The 27,218-nt window shown below is 44.4% G+C and overlaps 1 protein-coding gene across 1 annotated transcript in view; it reads left to right on the top strand.

The window, feature by feature from the left end:
• The first annotated feature begins 8,688 nt into the window (after positions 1–8,688).
• LOC121861101 overlaps positions 8,689–27,218 on the top strand; it is a 56,558-nt gene continuing 38,028 nt past the window's right edge. The window contains exons 1-5 of the mRNA XM_042358662.1: positions 8,689–8,700; positions 9,413–9,634; positions 9,754–9,931; positions 12,350–12,397; positions 12,767–12,898. Coding sequence (XP_042214596.1) covers positions 8,689–8,700; positions 9,413–9,634; positions 9,754–9,931; positions 12,350–12,397; positions 12,767–12,898 — 592 coding nt within the window. The remainder of the gene's footprint in view (positions 8,701–9,412; positions 9,635–9,753; positions 9,932–12,349; positions 12,398–12,766; positions 12,899–27,218) is intronic.

Raw genomic sequence — 27,218 nt, 5'->3', positions numbered from 1 at the left:
TCAGGACTTGGTGTTGTGAAGTACTATGCACTTTGTAAAGGTATGGCACTTTTATTGTTGTGTATTTTAATCCCAGAATTGTCTGCAAACTGAAGTCCAGAGAAATGACTGAGGCGCCCAGCAGTACATCCCTCTGCCCTATAGTCATTACGGTAAACACTGAGCAGTGCGCGGTAGACAACTTCAGTTTTCGTTGTGACGTGCGAGCTGCCTCTACGTCTGGCAGCGCGCCAAACCCTCCCGACAACGGCCCCACACACACACACTTTGGAACTTCAGTAATTCTGTGCATAGATTACGAGGGGTTGACCGTAATATATGTACACAATGGAAATTGCAGAAGCTGTCGGCATCTCACAGGGATCAAAATGATACCTGGACGATGGGGTTATGAGTTTAAGCTTGGGGCTCTCCCCACCCACTCAGGCCCACGCTCTACACAGTGACAATACTTAATCACCCCACAGAATCTCCTCGTTCATGTAAGCAAGCTCTCCTGTGGTGCCTGCGTCCAGGATCTCCGTCAGCTGATTAAGTGGATGGAAACTTCTCGATGCCAGGACTATATTTGCCGGGAGAGAAGAGGAAGAAATTCAGCACAGAGTCTGAAGGGCGGCACTTACACAAGATGAACAAGAAGACGCAGAACTAGAAGATATACGTAGAAGTGGGGATGATGACCTGAGAAGAAAAGGCAGATGAAGCCAGATTTTGGTATGTTTCCCTGTTAGCCTCCCCACAACGATCTACTCTACAAGATTCTTCTACTAATGCTGATCGACTAAGTGCTGGTACCTCATCTCCCGGTCTGTGCGGCAACATAAAGGCTGCAGCACAAACGCCTCCCTCTCTGAAGTCCTGACGCTGCCATCAGATATTTCCCGGGAATGGCGTCGACATTGGCGAACTATGCAACAATGGTTACGACCTGTCGGTTTACCACAGCCACAACATATGATACAGCTTCGTATGTGCTGTCCTTGGAGCACCATGTACTCTGAAACACACACTTCAAGTGCACTCCCTATGGCAACTGACTGTAGAGGCCATTAGCAGCGTTACAGGAACATGTTAGGGACAGTGCAACGGCTTACTTAGAAGGGAACTCCTCCAATGTAAGCGGCTTGATGGAGAATCTTTGATGCATTTTTGTAGGTTGAAAAAAGATGTTCAGAGGAAGTTGATGTTTGTCCTGGAAATTCTCAAGTTTGTGAAGAGACAACTCAAGACAATCATTTAACGGGTATTCGAGATGAAAGAGCTAGTTCAGCGTCTCATTTCACTTGACCCACTTCCTCCCTTCAAGATGTTGTTACAATATGTCGAGTGTACAGGAAGGCGTGGAGTGTGCGACTTCAGCTTTACGCTCCCAACCTTTGACCAGGTGAGGGCGGTGTCTTCCTACAGAAAGGGTAAGAAGCGAGACTTGACCTCACCTCCAGCTACACCTTCAGCAGCAGCTTTGTGCTTGTAACAGCTGCGTGAGCATGATGCCGCCCAGCTGCTCCAAGAAAGGCGTGTGCAGAATTGCGACCGTCAGGTCACTGGGCTTTACAGTCAAGTGCCCTGCTAGCAAAAGTTCAGTGCAGACGTTGTGGTCGTGTGGGCCATTATGACAAATGTTATGGAACACAGACAGGACACCACCAAGGATCCAGAGAAGTCATCCTCAGGTAGTGCTGGCACGCCCCTCCCTTCTGGCAGCATCAAGAGCATGTCAGTCGTTCCGGCCGTCACTTTGTTCACCGCGACGCCCCAGCACATCAATGTCTCGTCATTTTCTCACGGTAACTTGTCATCCAGTCTTCAGATGTTACCTGACACTGGTGCTGACGTCTCATTGGTGTTCACGCTTGCCCAGCAGGATTTGGGAATACCCCAGAAGCAACACAGCCCCCTCCACTCAGACAGCGAAACGGCAGCTGATGGTTTAAAGATGAAACCAGCTTTGGGATCTTTCTGGGCTACTCTTACCTTTGGTAAGCAGTCTTGCTCAGCCCGGATTGATGTTCATGATGGGATCCCGACTCCGCTTTTTATCATATGGCCATTGTCAGAGTTGTACATTATTTCCAAAATTCCCCAAACCTATTTTGAGATTACACCCATGTCAACAGGTTGAAGGAACTCCCTATCTGTACTAACACGTCCCCTTCTGATACAGAAACTTACGCTTCTCAAGGAGTTTGCTGACGTTGGTTACGAAGAAATCTTTGAAATACATACCACTCAGCCGATGGGTGGGTCATCCTGAAGATTCTATGCGGGATGGTGCCCACACCTTTTCATCCACACCCCTCGTTTTGATTCCTCACGCCTACAAGGAGCTATGGATTAGACAAGAGCTTGTCCATGGTTTACTCAGGGAATCAAGCCACGGCAGAACGACGCTTCACCTTGGTGCCACCCTCTCGTCCCTGTCGCCAAACCTCGTGGTGAGTACGGATCACCACCAATCTATCAAAAACTTAACCAGCATAAGTTTCCCGTCCAGCCCACCCTTCACCCACCCCTTCACTTGCAGCTGTTCGAAGCGTGGACCCGAAGGCGAAGTTTTTACAACGATGGACGCCTTAGGTGGTTATTGGCAGATCGAGTTGAAGAAGACGACCAGCTTTTGACTACATTCATCACACTATATGGAAGATATCAGTATTGCAGAGGCCCCATGGGATTTGCGCTGCAGCGATGCATTCTGTCAGCGACGTGGCCCTTCAAGGAGTCACGAAGTGTGTCAAGATGGTTGATGATATCTTACTCCACGAAGACTACTGTGCCCCCTCTCGGATATATGAAGTTCTCACCAGGTATGCTCAAGTACGGGATTACCCTCAACGCTGACAAGTTTAGTCGCCGCTCCATCAGTGAACTTCTGGCGTTCTCTCTCAGCATCAGGCATCGCAATGCCCGGAGAAAGTAAGTGGGATCGGGGATTTTCCCCTGCCAACCTGACAGACCTCCTTTCTTTTTGGGTCTGGTCAATTGGCTGGCTGAATTTTTCGACTGGAGGACATTCCTGTGGACCTCAGATCATCAAGAGGCCTTCCAGCAGTCATGGCCCTCTTAGTCCCCTGTCCTCCGCCTGTTCACACCAGCCCTACCCACGTCCTCCAGACTAGCGCCTCCAGACTCTCAGTTGGTTACGCCATTCTGCAGGACCATAGCGGTGGACAACCAGCAATTCAGTGTGGATCCGGTTCTGATGGACGCCAGGACCGATATGCCACGATTGAGCTGGAGGTGTCTGGACATGGCAGTAACCTTCTACCTGATGGACTTCAGCACTTCACCCTCATGGATCATCCTATTATCATTCACTACTCTTTGGATCACAGAAATTCTCGCCTTCAACGTTTGAAAAGAAAGCTCTCTCTTATCTCTTCACGGCTGTTGGCGTGATGGCTAACTGCTGTGCATCCGAATCCTCTCTGCCCCCTGTCAGTCGCCCCACAGAGGACGAGATGTTGTGTTCTACAACTGCTGCATCCCTCAAGTCATTAATCTCATTGAAGGCGTCTTCACATCAGAAGTCTACAGCACTGGATGCAGACAAGACCCTTGAAGATCTCTGCACTGCAGCCCAGGCCCACCCTTCCTACATCCTGCTCGTCTACTGTGTCCCAGGGATTTCATCTAATAACAAGACCCATCGCGATTGCTACTCTCCTGTACTGGAAGATACGCAGGGACCTCTATTGTGACGGAGACCTCGTCTTTGTATGGTCCCCGAGTAGTCATTCCTGCTGCCCCTCGCCGCCGTACCTTGACCCGCCTTCACAGATCATCGAGTGCAGGCCACCAACGACGGGCAAGCAGACTATATTATTTGGAATCGACAGGGACATTGAAAGTACCGTCCGTGCCTGTGAGCCGTGCCGATTCACTACAGCAACAACAGCAAGACGCCTTTAATGTGCGACGATAACCCTTCGAGTCTGTGTCGGCAGACTTCTTTGCAGTGGCAAGTAAGTCCTTCCTCGTCATTGCCGACCGATTGTCTGGATGGCCTGTTGTCGTCGCTCCCCTGTGGTGATACAACCGGTGGCTACTACCATCCGGTTCAGACTACTTCACAGAAGTTGTTCCCCTCCGTCTCCAGACAATGGAGGACCCTGAGTTCACCAGCCACGAGTTCCTGGACATCATGGACGTTGAGAGTCCATCGTGTCCTCACCCTACCCCAGGCAATGGACACGCTGCAATCAAACTTTTAAACGCCTGATCACAGGTATCACCCTCAGAAAATATCGACTTCGAGTACTTCGATCGAGGTTTGTTAGTTCATAACACCCCGAACTACCGGACGCTCCCCATCCCAGGTTCTATATGGACATCATCTCAGGTCTTGTGTTCCTACCACCCGAAGTCTCTTTCTCAAGAATGGCAAGCCAAAGACTAAAGATGCTGACCGCTGGCCGGCAGAATGCCACAAATGTCGCTGCTCGGTATGACTGTCGCCTGCCCCTTCCCAGGATAGTATCGGCCCAGCAGGTCAGGATTCAAGATCCGTTATCTCACCGCTGCGACAAGGTTGGGGTTGTCATGGGTGGGAATGGGACAACGGCGCCGCCATCTGGCGCAGCCCAGTTTGGTTAGGTTGGTTTGGTTAGAGTTGGGTTGTCAACAAAAAAAGTTCCATATGGCGGCCAGTCGGCCGCGGCAAGTTCCGCAGCCAGTTGGGCTGCGGCCAGACGACCAGTTGTCCTAGACCCGTCATGGGTATTGGCCGGTCCAGGGACTCCAAGTGCGTCTTCTATGGTGGTAGAGTATGGTGGAGGAACCGTCGTTTCCTCCGACCTAGTGGAACTACCTAGTGTTGACCCTTCCCAGTAGAGTCTCCACCTTGTGTTCTGCTCCCGTACTCTGCAGGTCGAGCGACTCCGGCAAAAGTCCGCTCCAAGATGAAACCTTAGGCGTATAGGGGAGGGGTGTATAATATGGACACGCAATACCAGCAGTGTATTCTCATATTACTCTATTAATTATGTATGAAAAAGTATTACAGAACATGAATTAATACTATGAAATGTTTCCATTTATTATGCCATGTTAAGTATTATCATATTTACATATGTATTCGGCTTGTGAACTCTGGCATCTGTGCATGCCAGTGGAATGATAGATGAGATCGCTAGTCCTTATGGCGTGGAAGCCAGTCTACTTGTTTCTCTGTATTTGTCTCCCGTACGAATAAGAACCTATTTTCAAGATAACTAGTGTTTGCCTGTACCATCAGTAGTGTCGAACATTTTGGGGGTATCTATGACAAACAGATACACCATCTATCAAATCTCATCCCACGTTCTCTAGCTACTTAAAGATGAGTTTGTCCACTCCCTTTCTTAATGTCCTAACCTTCTGTACACTTCTGGATCCATTTCCACCGTCTTCAACACTGCTTCTTTAACAGTCTCATAATCCTCAGACACCATATGCCTCTCTGGTGCCCTTCAATTTATTCTGCACCAATATTGCCCAGTCACTTTTGTCCATTCTTTTAAATAGTTTTTTTCAACTGAACAAAGAATCCTCGGCTTCTTCCAAGCTCCAGTAGACACACTGTATTCTCTATCTCCATTTCTCTCCTTGTACCTGTCTCTCCTCTCCTCCTTCTTATTTCCTAAGTTTTACTTCATCAGCCTGTATCCTCTCCTTTCTCTTTCTACCTCTAATTGCATTTTCTTAAATTCTAATTCTAATTTTAACGTATCCATTGACACTGTTCACTAGTATGCTTTTCTCCTATTACCAACCCTTCTTCCATATTGAAAGACCAATTCATCAATTAACTTTCTGCATATATATGACCTCAAATTTACATGTAAATGCCTCCTCGTAGTTCCTCATTACATTGTTACAACAAAGGTGCGTCCTGGGTTCCCATATTCTCGGCGATTCCTGCCAGGTTTCCAAATTTTCATAGTAACCCCCTAACCTCACTTTTTTATACAAAGTATTAACCTTGTTTAAGAAATCACACACACTATAGCACAGTACTAACCCTCAAACACTTCGGTACAGCTGTTATACTGGATTTAATCAACTCCTGGACACACGGCGCTATGGTACACCTCCACCCCTCTTCTAAACTCCTCACGAGGTGAGTCAACCCACCATTTGACCATCAGAGACTGAAATAGCTTCTGTTAACAGATTATTGAACTGGGCCCTTACATTACCTTTCTGGCTAACCTCTCCTGACAGGTGTTTATTTTGGTGTCGGTTCCTTCAAAACTGGTTTAAGTAAAACACGGCAGGTTGGGCAGACCTGACCAATAATATGGGTGATAACACTGACTGTCGCACTACAGTAAACAGACAGTTGGGTCTTTCATTAGTGTTGGTCTTTTAAGTTGTATGGCGTGAAATAAGATGTAATTTAATGCTCAGGAGTGTTCGAGAACCAAGTGGAAAAGAGAGTGTTCTGCTTCTCCCCCCTACGATTACTACATTCAGAATAAATTGGCGGTGAAATTTGTGTAAATTTTGTGAATAATCAGACTTGAGTTGGTAGTGTGTGGTGTAGGTAAAGTGTGTAGTTATCATTATAGATTTTGTGCGTTCTAGATCAATAAAAAACGCCAATTAAAACTTAAGAATAGAGAGCTTTTAAATATGGGGGAGTTAAGGCGTTCCATACCAATATTATTGTTCACTAGGCTGTGGAAGATGGTAGGCGTCTGTATTTCACTACACATGCTGCTGGGTAGTGGGTTAAGGGATTATAGCAGGGTTAGGGTTTTGTTGTTTTGGGGGTTGTATGTTATGGTCAGGTTTGTCGTATTCGCTTTGTCTCTAAATGATGTGTAGTGGACTAGTGGTGCTGGGAGGAGTTACTCTATAGTTTATTTTATGTACTATAATTCCTACAAATATAAATTGTAGAAAATTTAATTCTACGGTTTATGAATTAGTAACCTATTTAAGCGATTCAGAATATTCCTTAACTTAATATCCGTAAAAATTTAAAGTCAGTGTTCTGCATGGCATAATGCACAGTGGTGCGTTGTTGTGTATAGTGAAATATTTGTGCTCATTACCTCAACTTATGTTTGTAAAATATTTTGCATAATTGTATAAACAGAGGGCTGGTACTTGATGCTGAAAATTGTCCTATGTTTAACTCTTTTTTAGATTAATGCGAGTGATTTTATGAGTGCTTTCATAAGACTTGTAGTCCCCGGGGTACGGGGTTCACGAGTCACTGGTGGGCATTGGAAGTGTGGGGATGTTTGGGTTTCAGTGGTGGTTACCTTCTCGAATATGGTTTGAGTATTGTATATTCAGTGCTGCTCTATTATTTGTGTGTAAAGTGCAATCAATTGTGGTGTTGTAAAGTGGTTTTATGGTTTATATCCTGCATTTCGTTATTTATTACGGATTATGTTTATTCTTTAATTTATTCATTCATTATGTAACACTTATTATGGCCTTTTGCTTGATATTTAAATATTTCGTGGTTGTATTATTATCTGACAGCTGTGATAAAGTAAGAGGCTGTAATTGAATCCGTGACCACAATTTCGTTCTTGTTTGTTTAACTTTTGCATTTAACTTTGTTTGTCGTGTATTGTAGTAACATGAATTTTTAAGAGCTAAATATTAGGACGAAGATGTGCGGGTGTAATTATTTTTTTTTTGTGGCAGATGTGCCCTCCTTATATATAATCACCTTCAAAGTAATTGAAGTTGCTAAGTTATGGCATAACATAAGCTACTGTAGAGATTGACGTGCTTTTCTGTACTGACCTGGCTCACTTCTGGCATACACGGTGCTACACAGTTAGTGTTGGATGAAACTGAAGGGCAGCTACAAATACCCGTTGGTTCCAGTGTGATAAAGAGGTAAGATTCTCCCCAGTTTAGATAAATATTTCTCTCTCCTCCCCGAAGGTTGGTGTTATTTTCTGGCAGGTCACTGGCTCTTGCGGTCTGTTCTCAGGCCAGGCTCTCCTTACCAGCCATGCACCTCCAAATTAACTTTTTTTTTGGCTACATCCTGTGTAGGTGAAGGCAGAAGCGTTTGGCGTCCAGAGGAAGCCTGTTAGTTCATGCTGCCTTTGTCTATGAGTAAGGGCGTAGAAACCTGAAGAGTAGATGGTTTGTCAAAGTTGACCAAGCTCTAACTTTTTCCTGAATACAGATTGCAACTTTCAAATTTACTGAACTGTACCTACATTACTGCTAGGTGAACAGGGACCAATATGAGAGGCTAGGAAGTATGTCCAACAACTTTTCCACCGGCAGGAATCAGACCCGTAACTCGCTTGCGGCAGAAAGTGACCGTTTTTTACCATCGGCACGAAATTGTCCAAAAAGCTTTTTACACGGGTGTATACGACTTCCCATTGACCTTCACTTGTCTCCCTTGTGGAGGCTCGACCTGTGATGGCGTAGAGCGCAGGTGGGTAGCCTTGCCGACGCAGGACGCTGGTGGTAGTCTCGTGATAACAATCAGTAGACTTGTTTGACCCGAGTCTCTCTCTGACCTTCGCCTCCATGCTTCATTAGATGATTACTAGTTTCGTTCATAAAAATTCTGGCTATTATCAGATTAAACTGTATGGTGTTAAATTTAGTTGGGTACTTGTGAGGGACATACTCCAACTTCAGAAAACGATTAAAGGTCCATCTAGCCGCAAGTTGAAATCGGTCTACTTTTTACTCATCTCTGGCTCAAGTATGAACATGGGTGAATTGGTAAACATTTGACATATTCAAGAGTTGAACAGTTGATTACCCAAATTATATTTTTACTGGTGAAGTGACGGTTCACCTCCAGCCGTTGCGTAATGCATTATTAACCTGTAAGAACCAAAATGTGATTTGCATTGATTTTCTTCAGTTATAAATACGCTAAACGTTTGAGATGACGAGGACATTTGTATGAAAGTCTTGTTAATATTCCCAAAGCTGCCGGTACTGAGCTGGACATAATATGGCAGGAAGAGAGCAGTATTAACGAGTAGAATAAATTCTGGAGCAACTCGCCAGTTCTCCTGGAAACCCATACACTGCTCCTGGATCAACTGTGATGCTGACTAAAAGACTGACGCCAGACATACTGTACATAGAAACGGTGCTGCGAAAATGCGCCTGGAGGCCTGCTTACTAAACTATGGTGGTAAATATTAGGAAGCGATACTGGCCTCGACCCTTGTTATTACACCAACTGGTATGTACCGCTGATGGGTCCGTTATATTAACACCTATAGATAAATCCACAAAATTTTAGTTATAAATGTAAACGCATTGCTAGTGCAGCAAACCACGGGATCCGTGACCACTTCCCGGGAAGGCGTTCAGTGATCTCGCAGTGACTCGCTCATCAAACTACATAATACTGAATGTCAAAGATGTAACAAAACCACTATCAATTTGTTTTAAACCACCTAACCTGGTACTGTTACAGCACTTCACAGAGTGGGAGACTTGCACCCCACTTCAGCCGGTGAGGATAGACTCTTCCCACTTCTACCTCCAACAAAAATGTCTGGGAGCGTCGGGCGGTCATCTCGAGCCGGAGGTGCATGACTTCATCTTCCGCTATATGATGACGGAGGAGCTTCATGGAAGACAGGAAATTCGTCATTGCATAGACTACGACACGAGGATGACCAGTTTCATCAAAATGGTAACCTGAACAAAGATTTGTGAAAATTTGAAATCTTGTTGTATTAACAAATAAGCAGCCTTGTATATAATGTGCTAGTCAACAACGTAACCCTTTACCTTCTTCGTGGGTGTTTACAGGCAAGATTCTCACCTATTACAAACGAGTCGTACTGGGCACAAGGTCAACCAGATAAACAAAGCAAGTTGATGATCGTAGCTGTAAATACAAGACAAACATCAATTCTTATTCACTGGTACCTCCTTCCCGCCGAGGACTGCTCAGATAGGAATGTCTCACTGTCTCTGAACTACCCATGTAAGTAATTACTACATGTGATGTCATTCACGCGATAATAATCCCAACAGATTTATTCTGTACGATCAGCGTTGATTGTGCCTTTTAAACAATATTTTTGACCTACCACGTTTTCCAGCCGATCGACAAATGTAGCCAACAGAAAGGAAACTAGAGGCACAGCGGGTGGAGCGTGGAGTGCTGCCAGGTCAGGATACAGCCTGACAGAGTACTACGAGGGCCCAGTACGGGGAGTTCCTTGGCATGTTAGCTCGACCAGTTCCTAATTGGTTATTGAACACTGTTTAGCAGGAACAGTGTTTGACTATCCTCTCGGGTCTCGCTGGATTCTTATTTACCAGAGCGAAACCAACGCCTAAAGGCTTCATCCTGCAACTCTAACCACGCCAATACACAGGCTGGAAGGCTGAAGATCCTTGCTGCCAGCGCTGGCATTCCTTGTTTGAGAAAGGTGTAAACAATCGTCTCCACTTTAGTTATAGCTTTACTAAATCTAAAACTAGATTGTTAATCAGCTTCAAAGCAACTGGTATCTAGACCATATTCATTGTGGTTGTACAGTATCCGAAGATCCCACAACCCGTGTTGACTGAGGACCAGGTACCCACTTCTTTATATCAATCCTCCGTGATTTTTCTCGGACTATATAATTAATGCAACCTTCGCAGTCTCTCCTGGCCCCTCCTACCCTCAACTTTGCCCATTATTATTTTATCACTCATCCCAAATAGGACCAAGAAATCTGTGTGGGCTTTCCTCCACTATTTGTTGACGTACAAAGGCGCCGGATACATACACCACCTGATTAACCAATGCGTGCGGCTGTGTGGAAGGGCCAACACCTGGGATTGACCCAAACAGCAGAGATGTCAGGAAGAATTGTTCTGCCCTGTAATGACGAGGATCAACTCCGGTGGTTGTCTTTGGTTGTGGGCCTCTTGTTGCCTCGGCCTACTAGGTACAGTAGCTGCCTTGGATCAGAGAGTCGCCTGGTGAGATTAAGTATAGCTCACTAGTATAGCAAAGCATACAGGCATGTGTTTACACACTGCGTCTCCCTTGAGGCGATTATACTTAGTCTGCTCTTGCTGCTTTTGGTGAGAAACGTATATGCATGACGTGGTGGTCGTCGCTTGGTTAGGACAACCTTGAAGTGACCATCATTAGTGTGGATCTATGAGCGTAAAGGTGACAGATTCGATAACAGATCAACACTGGGCTACACCACGAAATCCAGCCATAGCTACAGGAAGCCTTGCTAAGTCTACACTTATTAAAGTAAGGCACCTGCCTCTAACCCCGCCCCCCCCTTCCCAGGTCACTCCAGGAATCTTGGCCCAACAACCTGAGGAACTTTTATAAATGTTAAAACAGATGTTCTCGGTATCAGCAACGCTTAGATCTGCCTGAGTAGTAAACAGATAATGCGGCACTAAACACTGAGGAAATATGGTGAAAGTAATATGGCAAGTTGATGATCAGAACCGGATTGTCTCCTCCCAACTAGTGCCTGGTATATTGTACAGCATATAGTCTATCTGTCTTTTCCCCATACCTTAGTTCAGAAAAACGGTCCTAAAGATGACCTTTACCCCATTAACGTAACTGCTAAAGTTATTGGTAATGACGATAAATTGGATGACTAGAAATCATTAACCGACCTTAAGTCGATGTTGGTATCGTGCTTGTTAATGACGAAGTTGTGTAACTAATACAAATTCAGTTAGGATTAACCCTTTGCGCTTACCTCACGCCTCCTGACCTCTGCTGCTGTTGGCAGATCAACTTTGAATTTAACAGGTCTGTTTCAGGTAGGACGAGACTAAACTCATCCCGACACCCTTATGCGTGTATCAATGAACCGCTATAATCTTTCTGGCCCTGTGATTGATGATGTAGTTCTCTCTGTGATGTTACTTTGACGTTGATTAATCCATATAGCGAGGCTGGTGGCATAAACTAACCATGTTGTGGCAGGTGGCGGTGGTGCAGCCGAACAACTATCGGGAAGGTGTGGTGATGGTGTTCGTGTGTTCCGGGCCCTCATACACCACCAGTTTGTCCTCACGTCCGCCCACTGCGTCAGCTACACTGGCAATAGAGACCTTGCTGTAAGTACTCCCCTACACTAACTTAGTAATGCAGTTTACAAACCCCTAGACTTAATTTTATTCCCCAAAACTAATAAATAAACATAAGCGGGTTTAAATTTTCGTGTTTAACTGTTGGGAGGTGGATGGTTGTGGTGTGGCTGTTAACCGAGTGGTGGAAGGTGGGAGAGATGGATGCTTGTGTGTGGTTTAAGCTGGTGACCTGTGGTAATGGTCGCATGTTCTCCTCGCAAGCGAGAGCGAACCCGGTTCGATCCCCGCAGGGTGAAACTATAGGCAAGTTTCTTTACGCCATTTCTGTTTCCAGCAGTAATTGGGAATCTGGATGTTAATAGATCTGCAGATTGTGTTCAGGGTAATGGTTAGGTAGCGGTTGGCGAGTTGTCCGGTCTTCGGACTATTCTTTGAAACTGGTTGTTGTTGGCGGCAGCTTCTACACCAAACAAATTCACGCACGTGGCCCTTCCGACCATCCTCGTTACGAGGGCAACCATTATTATTACAACGTGTATTAGGTGGGTGATTGTGGCTGTTGGACGATGGAAAATTTAATAGCAATAAAAATTAATTATCTTTGAACATACTAACAAATAAAGCACCAGTTTGTGAAGCTGACGGAGTAATAAACACCTGTACAGGAACATGGGAACTAATAGCATCCCTGTGTCGAGATTTAATATGAAAGTCGCATAAATATTTGATATAATTATCATTTAACCCAAAGCAATTGTACAATCATTTCCCCAAATTCAACTCGACATCAAGCAGGTGTCATTTTGGCAAGTGGAACTGACCGAAGACGCCAAGATCCTGGACACAATGTTGGTGTCGGTGGCTGACGTCATCATACATCCCGGTAAGCCTCTGTAAAGATTTGTTTTAGCGTCCCAGGAGTTAACATGTAGCGTCGCTTGCTGTAGGCGTGGCAGCAGCCGGCTATAAAAAGACTGCTCTTGAACATTTGAGCCACAGACAGTTGTGGTGCTCAGCCACCACCCTCAGTAAGGCAATTGTAGGTTGGAAAAAATCGTAAGAGCTTAAAAGTGTTGTAATAAATGATTTAAAACAAGAATTGAGAATGCAGTGGTTGCTTTACACTTGCAAATAAATATCAATCCTTTTTGATTGTTTTGTTGACGTCCACAAGTGAAAGGACATTATTTATGTGATGACTTTGGATTCGCTTCTATCGACTCCGTGGTACGATGTAGCGCTGCTGCACCTGGACCAGGTGGTGGAAGCGAACTCGTGCCCACGTGGGGCTGGGTTGTCTACCCTCCCTCACCTCTTCTACCAGAAGACAGGCGCCTGGGGTGTTTCACAGTTGGTTGGCCTGAACACTCGCGTCACGGAGGTTCATACTCCTTCTACCGATAGTTCAAGGTATCTTTTATATAATTATATTAAATTAAGGGAATGGAAATACTGTCAAATACACTGTCACTGAGGTTGCACTGGGTCTCTTGAATTAGTATCATAAATCTCCTCGTGTACGGTGAAATCTTGGAGCTGATCTTTTTTCTTCAGTTTATGAGGCCTGGGAGGCACAGTGATTGTAAAAAGCTCTAGAAGGCTCTTAATTACTACCAACGAACGATAATGTCCTGTTATCATTGTTTATAATGTACTGTATTTTTCAGCGTGGTAGAAGGTCTTGCAGTATAGAGTCTGACTTTGTGCCGAGTTCGCTGCCGTAGTCGACAAGGGAGCTACCGGGCTCTGCGCTCCCAGAAGCCACAACAATACAGCCATGACAAAGAATACGGCTATCATCACGCCACCTACGAACACCACAGTTACTTCGAGTAAGTACTTTATCATCGGCACATTAAAGAGGCACACACAAGTATGAGACTGAAATTTACCAGTTAGAGGACCTGCATAAGACCCTTGTATGTCAGAACGACTATTCCCAAATGTTAGCAGTTATCTACGTCTGTGCATAATCTCATTACAGCGTAAGTATTTAAGATATTAGTCTCGCTGAAGTCAGTGGAAAGTGGTCCATGTTCTCTTGAGTCGCTGTAATATTTCATACTGCCAAATGATTTGTAGTTTGATTTCAGGGATTTGCAACTGCCATGCCAGCTTTTCCCACCCAACACTATTTGGGTGTTGGGAAGGCTTCCAGCCATGAACTTTCGTTTCAACATGTCTTCTGATAACTAGATTCACCAGGAGCTGTTCCCATCCCTGGTCTCTGGGCTGGCACCTGGGTGTTAACTGATGAATGGGGTGACCTCTCCTCTGGTTTACATCCTTTTTTTTTTTTTTTTTTCCCTTCTCTCTCCCCCCAGAAGGTGGGGTGAAGAAGATTAAGTGGGGAAAGGAAGTTAAAGTTCAGTATTGAAGAAATTTAGGGGAGGCAGGAGAGGGCAGGCTACCTAGCTAAGCTAATGGTGTGTTAGGGGTTGTCATGGGCTAGCTATTGTCTGTCGACACAGGCACCAGACAGCTTACCTTATTCCATATATGAGGTGTTTGGGGCCTCGTTTCATATTCCGCCGACCCTACTGGCGGTGCTGGTCTAGGGAGGGTGTCTATTGCCTGGCCGTATAGATCGAGGTGGTAATGGACCTTTTGAATTTTGGTAGCTTTTGAGACCTTGTATAGTTTACATATCTGGGCAGTCTTTGAAGGAGTTCTTGCTCTGACCAGGATATAAAGCTGCTGGTTCATGGTGATCTCAGGTCCATATGTATCTACAGTTTCTGGTGAAGGGATCTTTCACCTGTGACGAATCTTAAGGCTTCATTTAATGAAGTACGTTGCTCTCAGTATGGTACTGCTGTTTATGTTAATATCGGTATAATAAATGTCCCAGGCAGGTTTTTATTTTCTTGGGTATTACTTTAAAACAGTACAGTTTCTCCTACCTTCTCTTGCCTTTCCTTCCTGTTGTGGATATGCAGGCCAGGAGGTGCCTCTACTTTTGTATTCTCTGGTCATTATTGGTACTAATGGATAGGTTTTCGTTCTGCATAAGAATCACTGAATTTCGGGAGATCTGGTTTGGGTTTCCATTGTTTTTAAATTATTTACCCGTTCTAATTCCGCCTGGTGTTGTCGACCTGTAACACTCGCGATTTTCCTAGCTGTGTTATCTGGTGATGTCCTGTACACACATAATATCTTCGTTACCTTTCTAGTGGGAGGCGGTGTCACGTGTAGATATACATATAGGGTGGTAGAGACGACGCTGCCTGAGGACTACTCTCACGCAGTGGGAAGGTCTCTCACATTGTTATTCCTACCCCAGTCTGGCACTTCTTCAGCTCCAAGAAAGTTGCAAAGCAGTTTTCGATGTTGGCAGGAGTCCCCGTGTTGGAGGATCTTGTTTTAACCGTCGCCAGACTTTCTCAAATGCCTTCGTTACATCCCGGAGGTTAGATTACATTGACTACCCTCGCTCTGGCTGTTTTCATGCTAGGGCTATCCTGCGGTGGACTTCCCTTTCCTGAATCCAGAATTGCTACAGTTGACTGTTGGTTGTAAGGATTTCTCCACCGACAGGTTAATAATTTTTCCTAGGATTTTTCCAGGTACTTCGAGGAAAAGATCGGTCTGTAGTTTAGTGGACGGTGATTTTCCTTGTTTTGGTGGTAGGTAATGGCTTCTTGAATTTCGTCTAGAGAGTAACCGTGGCCGAAACAAGCGTTCATTGTAGTTCTCAGTCTCTCCATGGCAGATTTGTTTATGTGGCTGAGATCTCCGCGATGCCAAGTTTTATTTTAATTATTGGCGATGGCTGATCGATTTTTTATTATAGATTTGTGGGAATAGTACCTACGTGGACCCTAAGCTAAAATGCTTTCGTGTCCAACCACCCACCTGCTAGGATAAAGACCAATCTTTAGTTAACGGCATCCACCACTAGCGTGAGTGGATGCTCGAAAGAAACGCAGGGTTTCTTGAGTGGCTTGATGGTTAGCATTTTGGCAACCTTTTCTGCTGTGACAGAGTTATGTTTCCCTAAACAATTGTTCCAGGGCGCACTATGGAGGCAGTACTGCAGTACTGTTTTCACCCCGCTGTTGCAGGTCTTGCACATGCGCTGCTCTGCTGGTACTTGTACAATGATTTCCCAAATGCATGGGTATCCTAGTCTCGACAATTGAAGTTGATTTCTTACCATTTTTATCCTTCAGGAATGAACGGTCTCTCACAGTAAATCGTAGGTAGTACCACCTGCCCGATCGTGATACTGGATTTCCATCTTCAATTTCAATTATTTATTCCTTGATGACTGCTCCTAGTGCTGTCACTAGGTACCCACCAACAATAACACCAGAAGCATCTGGCAGTCGTGAAAATATATACAGTATGAAATATTATAAAGGGCTTACTAAAGCCATATGGAAGGAAGGAAGGAAGGATGGATTTTCTCTAAAACTAATCAATGTTTTTACATAAATATCTAGCCAGTATCGGAGGATCATCGTGTCTCCGTCAGGGGTGAGGTGTTAATCTTCTATGTTTGTCTATTTTCCACAGGGCGATTAGTGTTATTCTTTATCTGCACTGACTGGGCGGATGTTCATCTCAATGTTTCGCTATCTGCCAGCCTTAGCATCAGCTGTTTACCCTGGGATTCCGATATGATTGGGCTTGATTGATAACTGCCGATCTTGTAGTTTTAAACATTTTGATAGTCCAACAACGGATGTTATGAGATGAATATTTGTCTACGCTCTCTGCATTCCAGCGCTTCAATAACATCGCAGAGTCAGTGTATTACAATGCCTTGTTGACTGTTTATGGAAGCGTGTCTTAGGGCTCCAAGTATGGCAGCTAGCTCAACTTGCAAAGTAGAGCATCCATCTGTTACCTCTTTTCCTTCTATGATGAAGGCTGCTCCTGCCTTCGTACTGATGGCTCTCTACAGAACCGCCTGTAAACACACTACCATTGTGAGGCTGAGCCTCCACGCTTCCTGCTACCTGTCAGGAGCCAGCGGGTTACAGCCAGCCTCTCTGTCCCAGTTTGTAGAATGCTGAAGACTCAGCTGGGACTCCCACGTCTAAAAGTGAACGGGACTCATTATATAAAGTCCTTGCTGAAGATTCCTTTCAATTCAAACACTTACAGCGTCAGATGCGCCTCAATAAACCATCTTTTTCTTAAAAGACAACTGTAAGGTTCATTGCTCATAAAATTCAATCTTTTACTTCACCTCCCAGAGCCCTGGTAATCAGCTCTTAAGCAAAAACATGCTAATCGTTCCTCCCAGTTTCGAAAGAGAGATGTGAACCTGCCAAGTGGTGCAAATTTTTGTCCACATAGGTGCCTTGACAGTGACTCTCCATAGCGATATAAGGCAACTTCCAATCTCCCACTGCCCCAATCAAATGTAGACATGTAAGAGCCAGGTCATATTCTTAATGATCAATTTATATAGCACACCAGGACACATGTCCTTCACCCCACCTCTGTCCTGTCATGGCCTCACTCATGATGACTCTGCCATCTGCCTCAGATGAACATCGTCTCACAAATTTGAGGCCTTTTGTCAATCCAAGATGCCCAGGTATTTTTACACAGACCCACTGTAGTAAATACTGTATTTACATTTGTCACCGGCTCATTGTACCAATCCCTCAGCCTTTCAATTTTGGATGACATCTTGAGTCCGAGACTCCACATTCTTCACTGACAGCCTAAAAGCTCGACCTTGCTGATCTGGTTTCTGCCTTTATCAGTGATAAGTCGTCAGCATAGTAACACGCTTGGTACCCTCTTGAAAGGAGCCAACACAAGTTTTCCATGAGGATGTTGATCACATTTAGGACGCACCCCCACCTTGTGTGTACTTACATTTTCAGTCTTTCGTGATCGAGACTCATCCTGACAAGTAACTTTAATGTTCGTTTTAGAGATAGTCAACAATCCAAGCCAGCAGGCATCCTTGACCCTTTCCGCCAGAGGGCATACTATTGCATTTGCCAGTCAAATGCTTTCTTCAGAATACTTATCGTCATACCAATCGATCCCATGAGAGGACAAAGCTGCAGTGCCTACCAGTAAATCAGATACGGTAAAATTCAGTTTTCCAGAGGAGTCGTTAGGACCATCCTTTCAACGGTTTTCACGATACAATCATTATGATATTTGTCTGAAATTTGGGATCATTGGGTTTGGGAATAAGAACAATGTTGCTCCTTTCCAAGCCCGACAGGAGTTTGCCTGCTGACCATGATGCAAATAGAAAAAGCAATTCACTAGCATGTCCACCAAACAAAAAAACCCAAACCCACCAACCCACCCCCCACCAAAAACATAAACTTTTCAACAGCATGCCTGACTACCACTCTCCCATCATTGTAGAATCATTTTCAGCAAAGGAGCTGATGACGAGCGTCTGCGTCGCCAAGCGATTTGCCCGCAGGCTGGGGTGGGCCGGAGTCTCAGCAGTTTTGTTACCCGATTTTCCAGAGTTCACTCAGGCTGAGTGTCATTTTTAACGAGCATGTTGAACAGCAGCCTCATAGTTTCAACTCCCCTGTGGAAGGACTATTATGATGTCTTCTGAATGTGCTTGATTTTGATTGTTCTGACTTAAATCATTGTAGAAACCAGTAGTCTTTGTGGTGCTCCATATAATTTTGTTTGCACCAGCAAGGTCCCCTAGTTTACTGGTCAATATCTTCTGCTGGTCTCAGTTCGAAAACCATTTTTGATCTCATCTTTATATAACTTCCACTGCATTGTATTACATCTGGGTAGAGAAGTAAGGAGGGAGTAGCTCCACCCTCAAAGTAGTTGTCGTTACAAACTGGTCACTGTTCAGTCTACATCATCCACCTCCACTGAGCCACGAACAGTCTCCCAGTAGAGCAGAATGTGAGGTCCAATGTTCCTCCCAGTCCAAGCTGGTTCCAATATTAACAAGCGTTATAAACATCATCCAGTAAGTTCCACCAGGTGATGACCATCGAGTTCATTGTTTTTATTTTACAGACGTTGGATGAAATAGTCCCAACAATGATCACAAGTTCCTGTGTTGCTTGTGTCAGTAGTTCACCGGCTTCTCAGTCGTTAGTGCTGTTTATATATTGTATACTACAAGACTGTCGTTTGCCAGGTGTATCCGAAACAGCTTGTGCCTACTTCCATCTCCACAGTGAACTGGTTCTACTTGAACTGGGGATGGTCGCCCTGACGAATTAATGATGACCTAGAGAGTACTGGGCACCCAGGTAACCGAATGACTTTGAACACACCAAAAACACAAAAAACCCCCACAGACCGCACACATCACTGTATTATCTTGAGATGACAAAGGTGGGGTATTCTATAATTACTCCTGCTGTTGCAGTTACTCTCATCATTTAAATCGCTCTCCTCCAGAATGGCATGCCATCTGTATTACTTGGGCACCCGCTCCAAGGAGGAGCAGATAGCTTTGTTTTTTGAGGTATCTCGTGAGTTTTTTCTCCTCTTCATGTAGCCGTCGCCTGCCCGTGACTCGTGTTTGCTTAACACATTCCTGTTCTATTCCTCGTGACCTGTTGCACAGGGCTTGAAGATTCACCGCTCTTGATGATCTCTCTGATGGCAAGTTCTTCTTGTCTGATATCAGACCAAGGCGCCGTCTGTTCCACCTTGAAGCGTGGTTTCAGTCAGTCTTCATGCATCTTTCTGTGAGCTCTGTCATAACTACAATTATTATATTTTCGGTGCTGGTATTCGCCTTTTATTATTATATATCTGTTTTATTTGTTCTTCTTAATGCTGCTTGTAGATTAAGCAGGCTGGGATGTATTCAGTTGGGTAGTCTCCTGGAGCGTAAATGTCTCAGGCAAGTAGGTGTTCTCCACCATCACTGGAGTGTTCTGTGCTTACTGCTATACACAGCTCTGGAGCTGCGGTTGTGGAGCCCCACCTGATTTTCAGTTTCCTACGGACTGATTTAGTTCCAGTGTCTTCAATTTTGTCCTGCACCCTTATGGGAGAAGTGTAGGGAAGGAATCCTTGGACAGTTGGGGCGCATTAAAAGTTAGTTTTGATTTTCGTCGCTGCTGGACCGACCCTGTTATCGAATGTGCCTTGAGGTGTGCTTCTGTTGTGTTTTTGTGGTTGAATTCTCGCCGCCGTAACCTTTATCAGCTTTTTTCCTTTTTCTGGGCATGATGTGCTCAAGTGTAATGTTTTTTTCCACAATTTGGGGCAATTTGGTTGTCGTGGTGGTTCCTTCCTTGTGGTTTTAATACACATTTCTGTCTGTGGATTTTGGCTGCAGATGCCACATCTCACCTTTTTTAGGTGTGGTAATATCTGTATTGGTGATCCAAACTTCATTACTTGCAAAGAATGTAAAGAAATTGCACGCATGGATTAAACTTGTAAGTCACCCATAGTTGCCTAGGCCACCTCCTGGGACCGTCCTGTTGATGCGCCACCAGCACGTGCCTTGTCTGTGTTTTGTCCTGACCTGTAACACAAACGTCGGCCTCATCACTTTTGGATGTTTTAAGGTTACTTCTACAGGTAGCTGTAGAGGATATCGTAGTAGGAACTATCTCTAAGGTTTTCTCCTCTAAATATCAATGGCATTATCTCAACGTCCCTCCAGTTGAGGCTGATGAGACCCTCGCTGAGGAACCTTGACTGTGTTGTGTCTTATAGCATCATCCTCAACCAGATTGGGCTTCACACTGAACTTGATGTTCTTAGATTCATTCCCAGCACCACTACCTCGTGCCATGGTTGAATTGGGTTTTTGGGACCCGTATCATGTCGGAATCGCGAAGGTGGGTGGTTCTGCCACTGGGTGGATTGCTGTAATGATATTGTCTGAGTGTCGAGATAAGTATTTTCTTCCGAGTGTATTTACTCTTCCATCGGTGACGTATCTCTCGCCTGGGTCTTTACATCAATAAATTTAATAATGAAGGCCTACTACACCTACCTATAGTTCCCTTGCTGCCCCAGGACCAGTGCCGTGAAGCACCCCCCACCTCCCAATGGGGGTCGTAGGTTGGTGACTGGGTTTTGCAACACGCCCCCTCCCAAAAAAATGGAGCTGCATCATCTTATCAGCTTAAACTCACCGGCCCGGCTCACACACCTAAAAGGGGCCCCTTGTGGCCTGTCCTAACGACATTTCCTTCTGCAGGGTTCAATACTGGGTGAATCGGTGAGGCACTATGAAATGGTTAAACAGAGAAACAAGCAAGCTGGACCAACAGAGACGAGACATTCCACGCTGGGGTGAGATAAAGCACAGGTGTTCTGCCAGGCGTCGACGAGCAAGTGGAAGAATGGATCGGGAGTAACTCTCTGATAGCGTCTTCACCTCACTGCTCTGCCAGCTGACGCCCTGAGCCCATGGCGTGCGGAGTCAGGAGCGGCAGAGGTGAAAAAAAGATTATTAGTGTTGAAGAAAAAGTGGTGAAACTGAATGGTAGAGTGAGAAATATCAAATTTCAACCAGACGTTTCATCTTTTCCTATTTTTTTATTTTATTTTTGTTTTGGCCCCTTGGTTCATCAGACCTTTTGTTTTAATATTGGTTTATTTATAGTGCTGTCATTTTTTTTTTACTGTATGAGCTGAAGTGAGCCCGCCCCAGAATCCCGTAGCTGGGTGGTAGTCACATTTTTTTTTTTTTTTTTACTGTGATGGAGTTAGTGAGCCCGCCTGTGTCCTTGTGTGTAGCTGGGAGGGTAGTCACATTTTTTTTTTTTTACTGTGATGGGAGTTATGAGCCCGTCCAGGTCCTGTGTAGCTGGGAGGTAGCTCATTTTTTTTATCAGGATGGAGTTAGTGAGCCTGTGTCCAGGTCCTTGTGTAGCTGGGAGGGTGTCACTTTTTTTGACTGTGATGGAGTTAGTGAGCCTGTCCAGGTCCTTGTGTAGCTGGGAGGGTAGTCACATTTTTTTTTTTACTGTGATGGAGTTAGTGAGCCCGCCCAGGTACTTGTGTAGCTGGGAGGGTAGTCACATTTTTTTTTTTACTGTGATGGAGTTAGGGTGAGCCCGGCTCCAGGTCTCGGTGTAGCTGGGAGGGTAGTCACATTTTTTTTTTTACTGGGATGGAGTTAGTGAGCCTGTCCAGGTCCCTGTGTGTAGCTGGGAGGGTAGTCACATTTTTTTTACTGTGATGGAGTTAGTGAGCCCGCCCAGGTCCTGTAGCTGGGAGGGTAATACATTTTTTTTTTTTTATCAGATGGAGTTAGGTGAGCTCCGCCCAGGTCCTTGTGTGTAGCTGGGAGGGTAGTCACATTTTTTTTTACTGGGGTGATGGAGTTAGTGAGCCCGCCCAGGTCCTGTGTAGCTGGGAGGGTAGCCTTCACATTTTTTTTTTACTGTGATGGAGTTAGTGAGCCCGCCCAGGTCCTAGTGTAGCTGGGAGGGTAGTCACATTTTTTTTACTGTGGTGGAGTTAGTGAGCCCACCCAGGTTCTGTGTAGCTGGAGGGTAGTCACATTTTTTTTACTGTGATGGAGTTAGTGAGCCCAACCAGGTAGTAGCTGGGAGGGAAGTCACATTTTTTTACTGTGATGGAGTTAGTGAGCCCGCCCAAGTTCCTCGTGTAGCTGGGAGGGTAGTCACATTTTTTTTACTATTGTTAGGTGAGCCTGCCTGTCCTGTGTAGCTGGGAGGGTAGTCACATTTGAAGGGCTACAGGGCCTACACATGAGAGATCTCCAACCGGCAGCAGATATCTCCACTAACACTAAACTGGGTGTGTCTTGACCGGGTGTTAGGTGGTGGGGTAACATATGGTATGGTTAGCAGTTCCTTGAATTAACAAGGTCATGACACAAGGTTAAGCTTGATCGAGTGGCGGTGAGAATTCTGGTTCCCTTTAAAACTTGACCTCCCTTTGGGTCAGGTCTAATACCCGTGTTTGCCCAGGTGTGTGGTCATAAATGCAGTTCGGTGCTGGTGGTAATGCTTCCTAACTGGCTTACCACCAGTGTGTCTTGGCAAGGTATGGTTTTTTAACATGGTCATATCGCAGGGCGAATCCAAGTAGCTTCAGGCTGCCGCCTCCTGGGAAAGGTCTTGCTGTCACTGTAGGATGTCAACTTATATTGGTTACCACGAGGGCATCTACTTACTGTTATATGTGTTGTTCTTTTCTCTGGGCTGTAAACTGTGGTCTGATAAACAATGTTACAGGTGGCAGCGTTAAACAAATATACCAACAGAGATAATTACTTATGAGATGCTAATATTATTATATACACAAAAATTAATGCACAAAACAGAGAGTTATAAATAAATACTATGATGGTTTTGAGGAGGTCGGCGTAATTAATTAAAAGTAGGAAGGATCACTGTCCAGGTATAATCTGGAATATAAGTGTTGTGTCCGTTACAAGGGTCAATGGCATTAGTAGTATAAAAAAGTATACAGTAAGATCATATGTCAAAATATACATTTAAGGCCTCCACACGTACCATGGCCTGAGATTGTGAGGTTCGGGTACGAGACGTGGCAACATGCTGTTTGGTAATCGTGGAAACCGTGAATTGCCCTGTTTTCAGGAACAAAAACACTGCTAAAAACACATATTACAGAGTTCGTTTATATTTTACTACCTTTTACGTTTGTAATCATCACAAACATGTGAAGTCACCTGTTTCACCTCTATGCATTTAACCCTCACTAAGATTCTGCATTAACATAAGAATGAAACTGCAAGGCCTGTCATACTGGGCAGTCCTGCTTACACCAACCCTCTTGATGCTCATATAAGCATCCAACCTATAAGCCTAGCTATTCAGCGTATTCCAGTTAATGATGATACTTGGTAACTTGTTCCATTCATCCACCAGTCTGTTTCCAAAACCAGTGTTTACCTACTTCCCGCCTAAATCTAAATTTGTCTAATTAAACCATTGTTACTTAAGTTCGCTTCCTGCTGGATAGTGGTTTGAGTACCTTTTGTACGTCCCTTTGTTTAGTCATTCCCTGCCTCACCGTACACTCTCTATCAGGTCGCCCTCTCTTCGCCTTCACGCCTCTCGAGGGAGTGCAAATTAAGATGCTTTAACCCGTCTTCTATACCATGTCCAATGCCCGATTAGTCTTCATTCTCCTCCAAATTTTTTCCAGGAATTCTATATCCATTCTAATAGGGTGACCAGAACTGAACTGGCGAATCCAGGTGGTCTCACAAGAGCAAGATACAGTTTTAGGATGACCTCGTAATAGTCTTGTAATTCAATTTTTGTATGAACCATACTTTCGGTTGCCTTGTTACTAGCAAAAAACACATTGTTTACTTCTGGCTTATGTTCCTACTTATCATTACTCCTGAATCTTCGCCAGAGTCGGATTTCTCTATGGCATCGTTGTTCATCTGGTATCTGGTTTCGTTTACATCTCCTATAATTTTAAGTACTTTACATTTGTCCACGCTAATTTCCTCATCTGCCATTTTTCAGACCATTCGAAAAATTTGTTTAGATTCTCGTAGTTTCATGAGTCCTCGCCAGATTTAATAACACGCCCTTATTTAGTGTCATCAGCAAATTTACTTATGTTGCTGTCTATGCCGATATCTATGTCGTTTATGTATATAATAAATAATACGGTCCAAGTACTGAGCCTTGGGGAACTCCACTTGTGACGTTGTCTAATGACTTAGTGTCATAATGCTCACTGCTTACTTCTCGTCCCAACCACGCCCCTAATCCATTTACATGATGTTACCTTGATGCCATGAGCTTACCTTTCTAATTAGTCTTCGTGGGGACTCTGCTCTAGAAGGCTTTACAGTCGAGATATACCACATCATAATTGTGCCCCTCGTCTCCAATCGACATTCGAAAACTGATGAAAAGAATGTTAATAGATTAGTTAGACACAAACGTCCGCCAGGAAGGCGTCATGCTGGGAATCATTGATCAATCATCAGTGCTTTCTCCAGGTGATTTCGAAGGAGCTTTTGAAATGATTGCTTCCAAAAGCTGCCTACTATTGATAAAAGACTGATTGGGCGTAGTTAGAGGAAAGTGATCTATCCCTCTTGAAAATCGTATTATTATCTGCTATCCTCCGTATTCTGGTACTACACCTGCTTTTAAGGCATGCTAAAACAACTTCTATATGTATATACTTCTGCTCTTCTCCTTACATTCCTTTAATACTCTGGCAAACATCTCATCGACCAGGCAGACTTATTAGGCTTTAGTTTGTCTATATTTGTTTACTAACATCGTTTACCAAATATCTCACTAATTAATTTTAATCATCTCTAACAGAGCTGTGCCCCGCATCATGTTTAAATTTCAGAAAAACTGTTGAAAAATATTTATTCAAATTATTGCCTATTTCCTCTGTCGTTATCAGTGAGCTCACGCTCAACTGTAATTATCCAATCTTTTCGTGCTTTTGATACACGGTAGAACCTTTGGGGTTTGTCCTCGCCCCTTGCAATCCTTACCTCATTATTCCCTTGCCTTATCATCCGTTTTAACCCTACCGCCAATACCCTATAATAATCCCCAGAGGTAAATTTCCCAATCATTTATCCTTCTCACCTATACCTTCCTTGGCCAATGAAATTCTTAAAATAATTATTCATCCACTAGCCATTGTTGTCTGATCCGAGCTTTTTGTATGACATGCTCACCTTTGTGCAATAAGTAACTCAATATTTAAACTGACATGAACCCGCAACCAGATCCGCCATCAGGTCTGAGTCATCCGTCAGATTCACGCAGCACACCCCCCAGCCGCCTCTTAAACCATCAAAGTTCCTTCTGGAAATCTGGCACTTTAGTACCTTACTGACTGCCCTGAAAAATCTAACCGAACTCAACTTTGTGACTCTGTTTGCAAGTTCTCTCTCACCTCGACACTGCTAATGAGGTTTTCTGCTTGACAGAACCAAATCGAGCAGCTTATTACCACCAGTGTTTCTGTTATATGTTGACTTAGAAAAACAGTCCCGATCTTCTCGGAAAAATCCTCCGATTCTGAGTTACCTGAAGGTCAGTCCAATCTATTTGGCCAAGGTTAAAGTCGCCACTATACAAACTTTGCTGTGCATGGAAGCCCCCATGATTTCATCCCAGACAAGTCGCTCATTGACTCTATCAAGATTGGGAGGTCCATATATTAATTCAGGATTCAATTTTTCCCTACCGTCGATTAATTCTATCCAAATTGTTTCTGTATTCCGCCAGCTTCTATTTCCTTATTTATTTCACACTTCAGATTATCCCCAACAAGACTGCTACTCCGCCCCCTTTCCCGGTCCGCCATCTATGAACAATAAACCGCAATTTGGTATTCTACTGCTACTCACGAGTTCAGCAGCTGACCACGTTTCAGTGAATGCTATTATATCGATTTTTTTCGGCACATACCAAGGCCCCAAATATCATCCATTTTGTTTCTCTACTTCTACTGTTCGCAGAGGCATACATATAAGTTAGTTTTGCCTGAGTCCTCCCTTTACCACGTTTAGTTTTAAAACTCCCTGTCTAATTTTCAGCTTATTAACATTCTATCACTATTTCTGTAATCTTTCACTTTGTTTACCTGCTCCACCCAGTCTCTTCACCCCCTCATTCCCCATCCTCTGAGCTGAGGTTCATATCTGGAGGCAACTGTACTTAGACTTCAAGAGAATAGCGCCACACACTACACGGTGCACTTCAACCATACAGTTATCTGGACCAGATGACTGAGCAGATGTGCAAGAGGTAACCATCACAATGTTGACAGGTTCATGTCTGGGCGAGGGAGTGAGCGTGTTTATGATTTTTTTTTTCAAGATTTGTAGGACGTTACCTACGCGGCCCCTAAGCTAAAAATGCTGGTCCGCCCATCGTTGGAATAAAACTCCATCATCATTCTGAGTATGTAGCTGTATATCAACCCACTAGCATGGAGGTGGATGCTCGGTAAGAAACCATTAAGTTTCTGATACTGATGGTGGTCAGTCTTTTTGGCAAACTTCTCCAGCTGTGACAGGGTTGTAAGTTTCTTTAATTGTGTTCCTAGGGTACTCTATATGGTAGTGTGCTGCGGTGAGTTTAATTCTTTTGTCGCAGCTCTGCATGTGAGTTACTCTGCTGGTAATGTATACCTATTTCCTCACTATGGGTAACCCAGGTAACTCAATCTCAGTAACGATGATTTTACCCATCTTAATAATAAATACACCATAATTAACGGTTAGCACACGTAATCCGAACGAAGTATTACCAGAT

The sequence above is a fragment of the Homarus americanus genome, unplaced genomic scaffold, assembly GCF_018991925.1.
Source record: "Homarus americanus isolate GMGI-L3 unplaced genomic scaffold, GMGI_Hamer_2.0 scaffold52806, whole genome shotgun sequence".
Lineage (NCBI taxonomy): Eukaryota > Metazoa > Arthropoda > Malacostraca > Decapoda > Nephropidae > Homarus > Homarus americanus.
The sequence above is the reverse complement of the archived record's forward strand: the minus strand, read 5'-3'. Positions and strand labels throughout refer to the sequence as shown.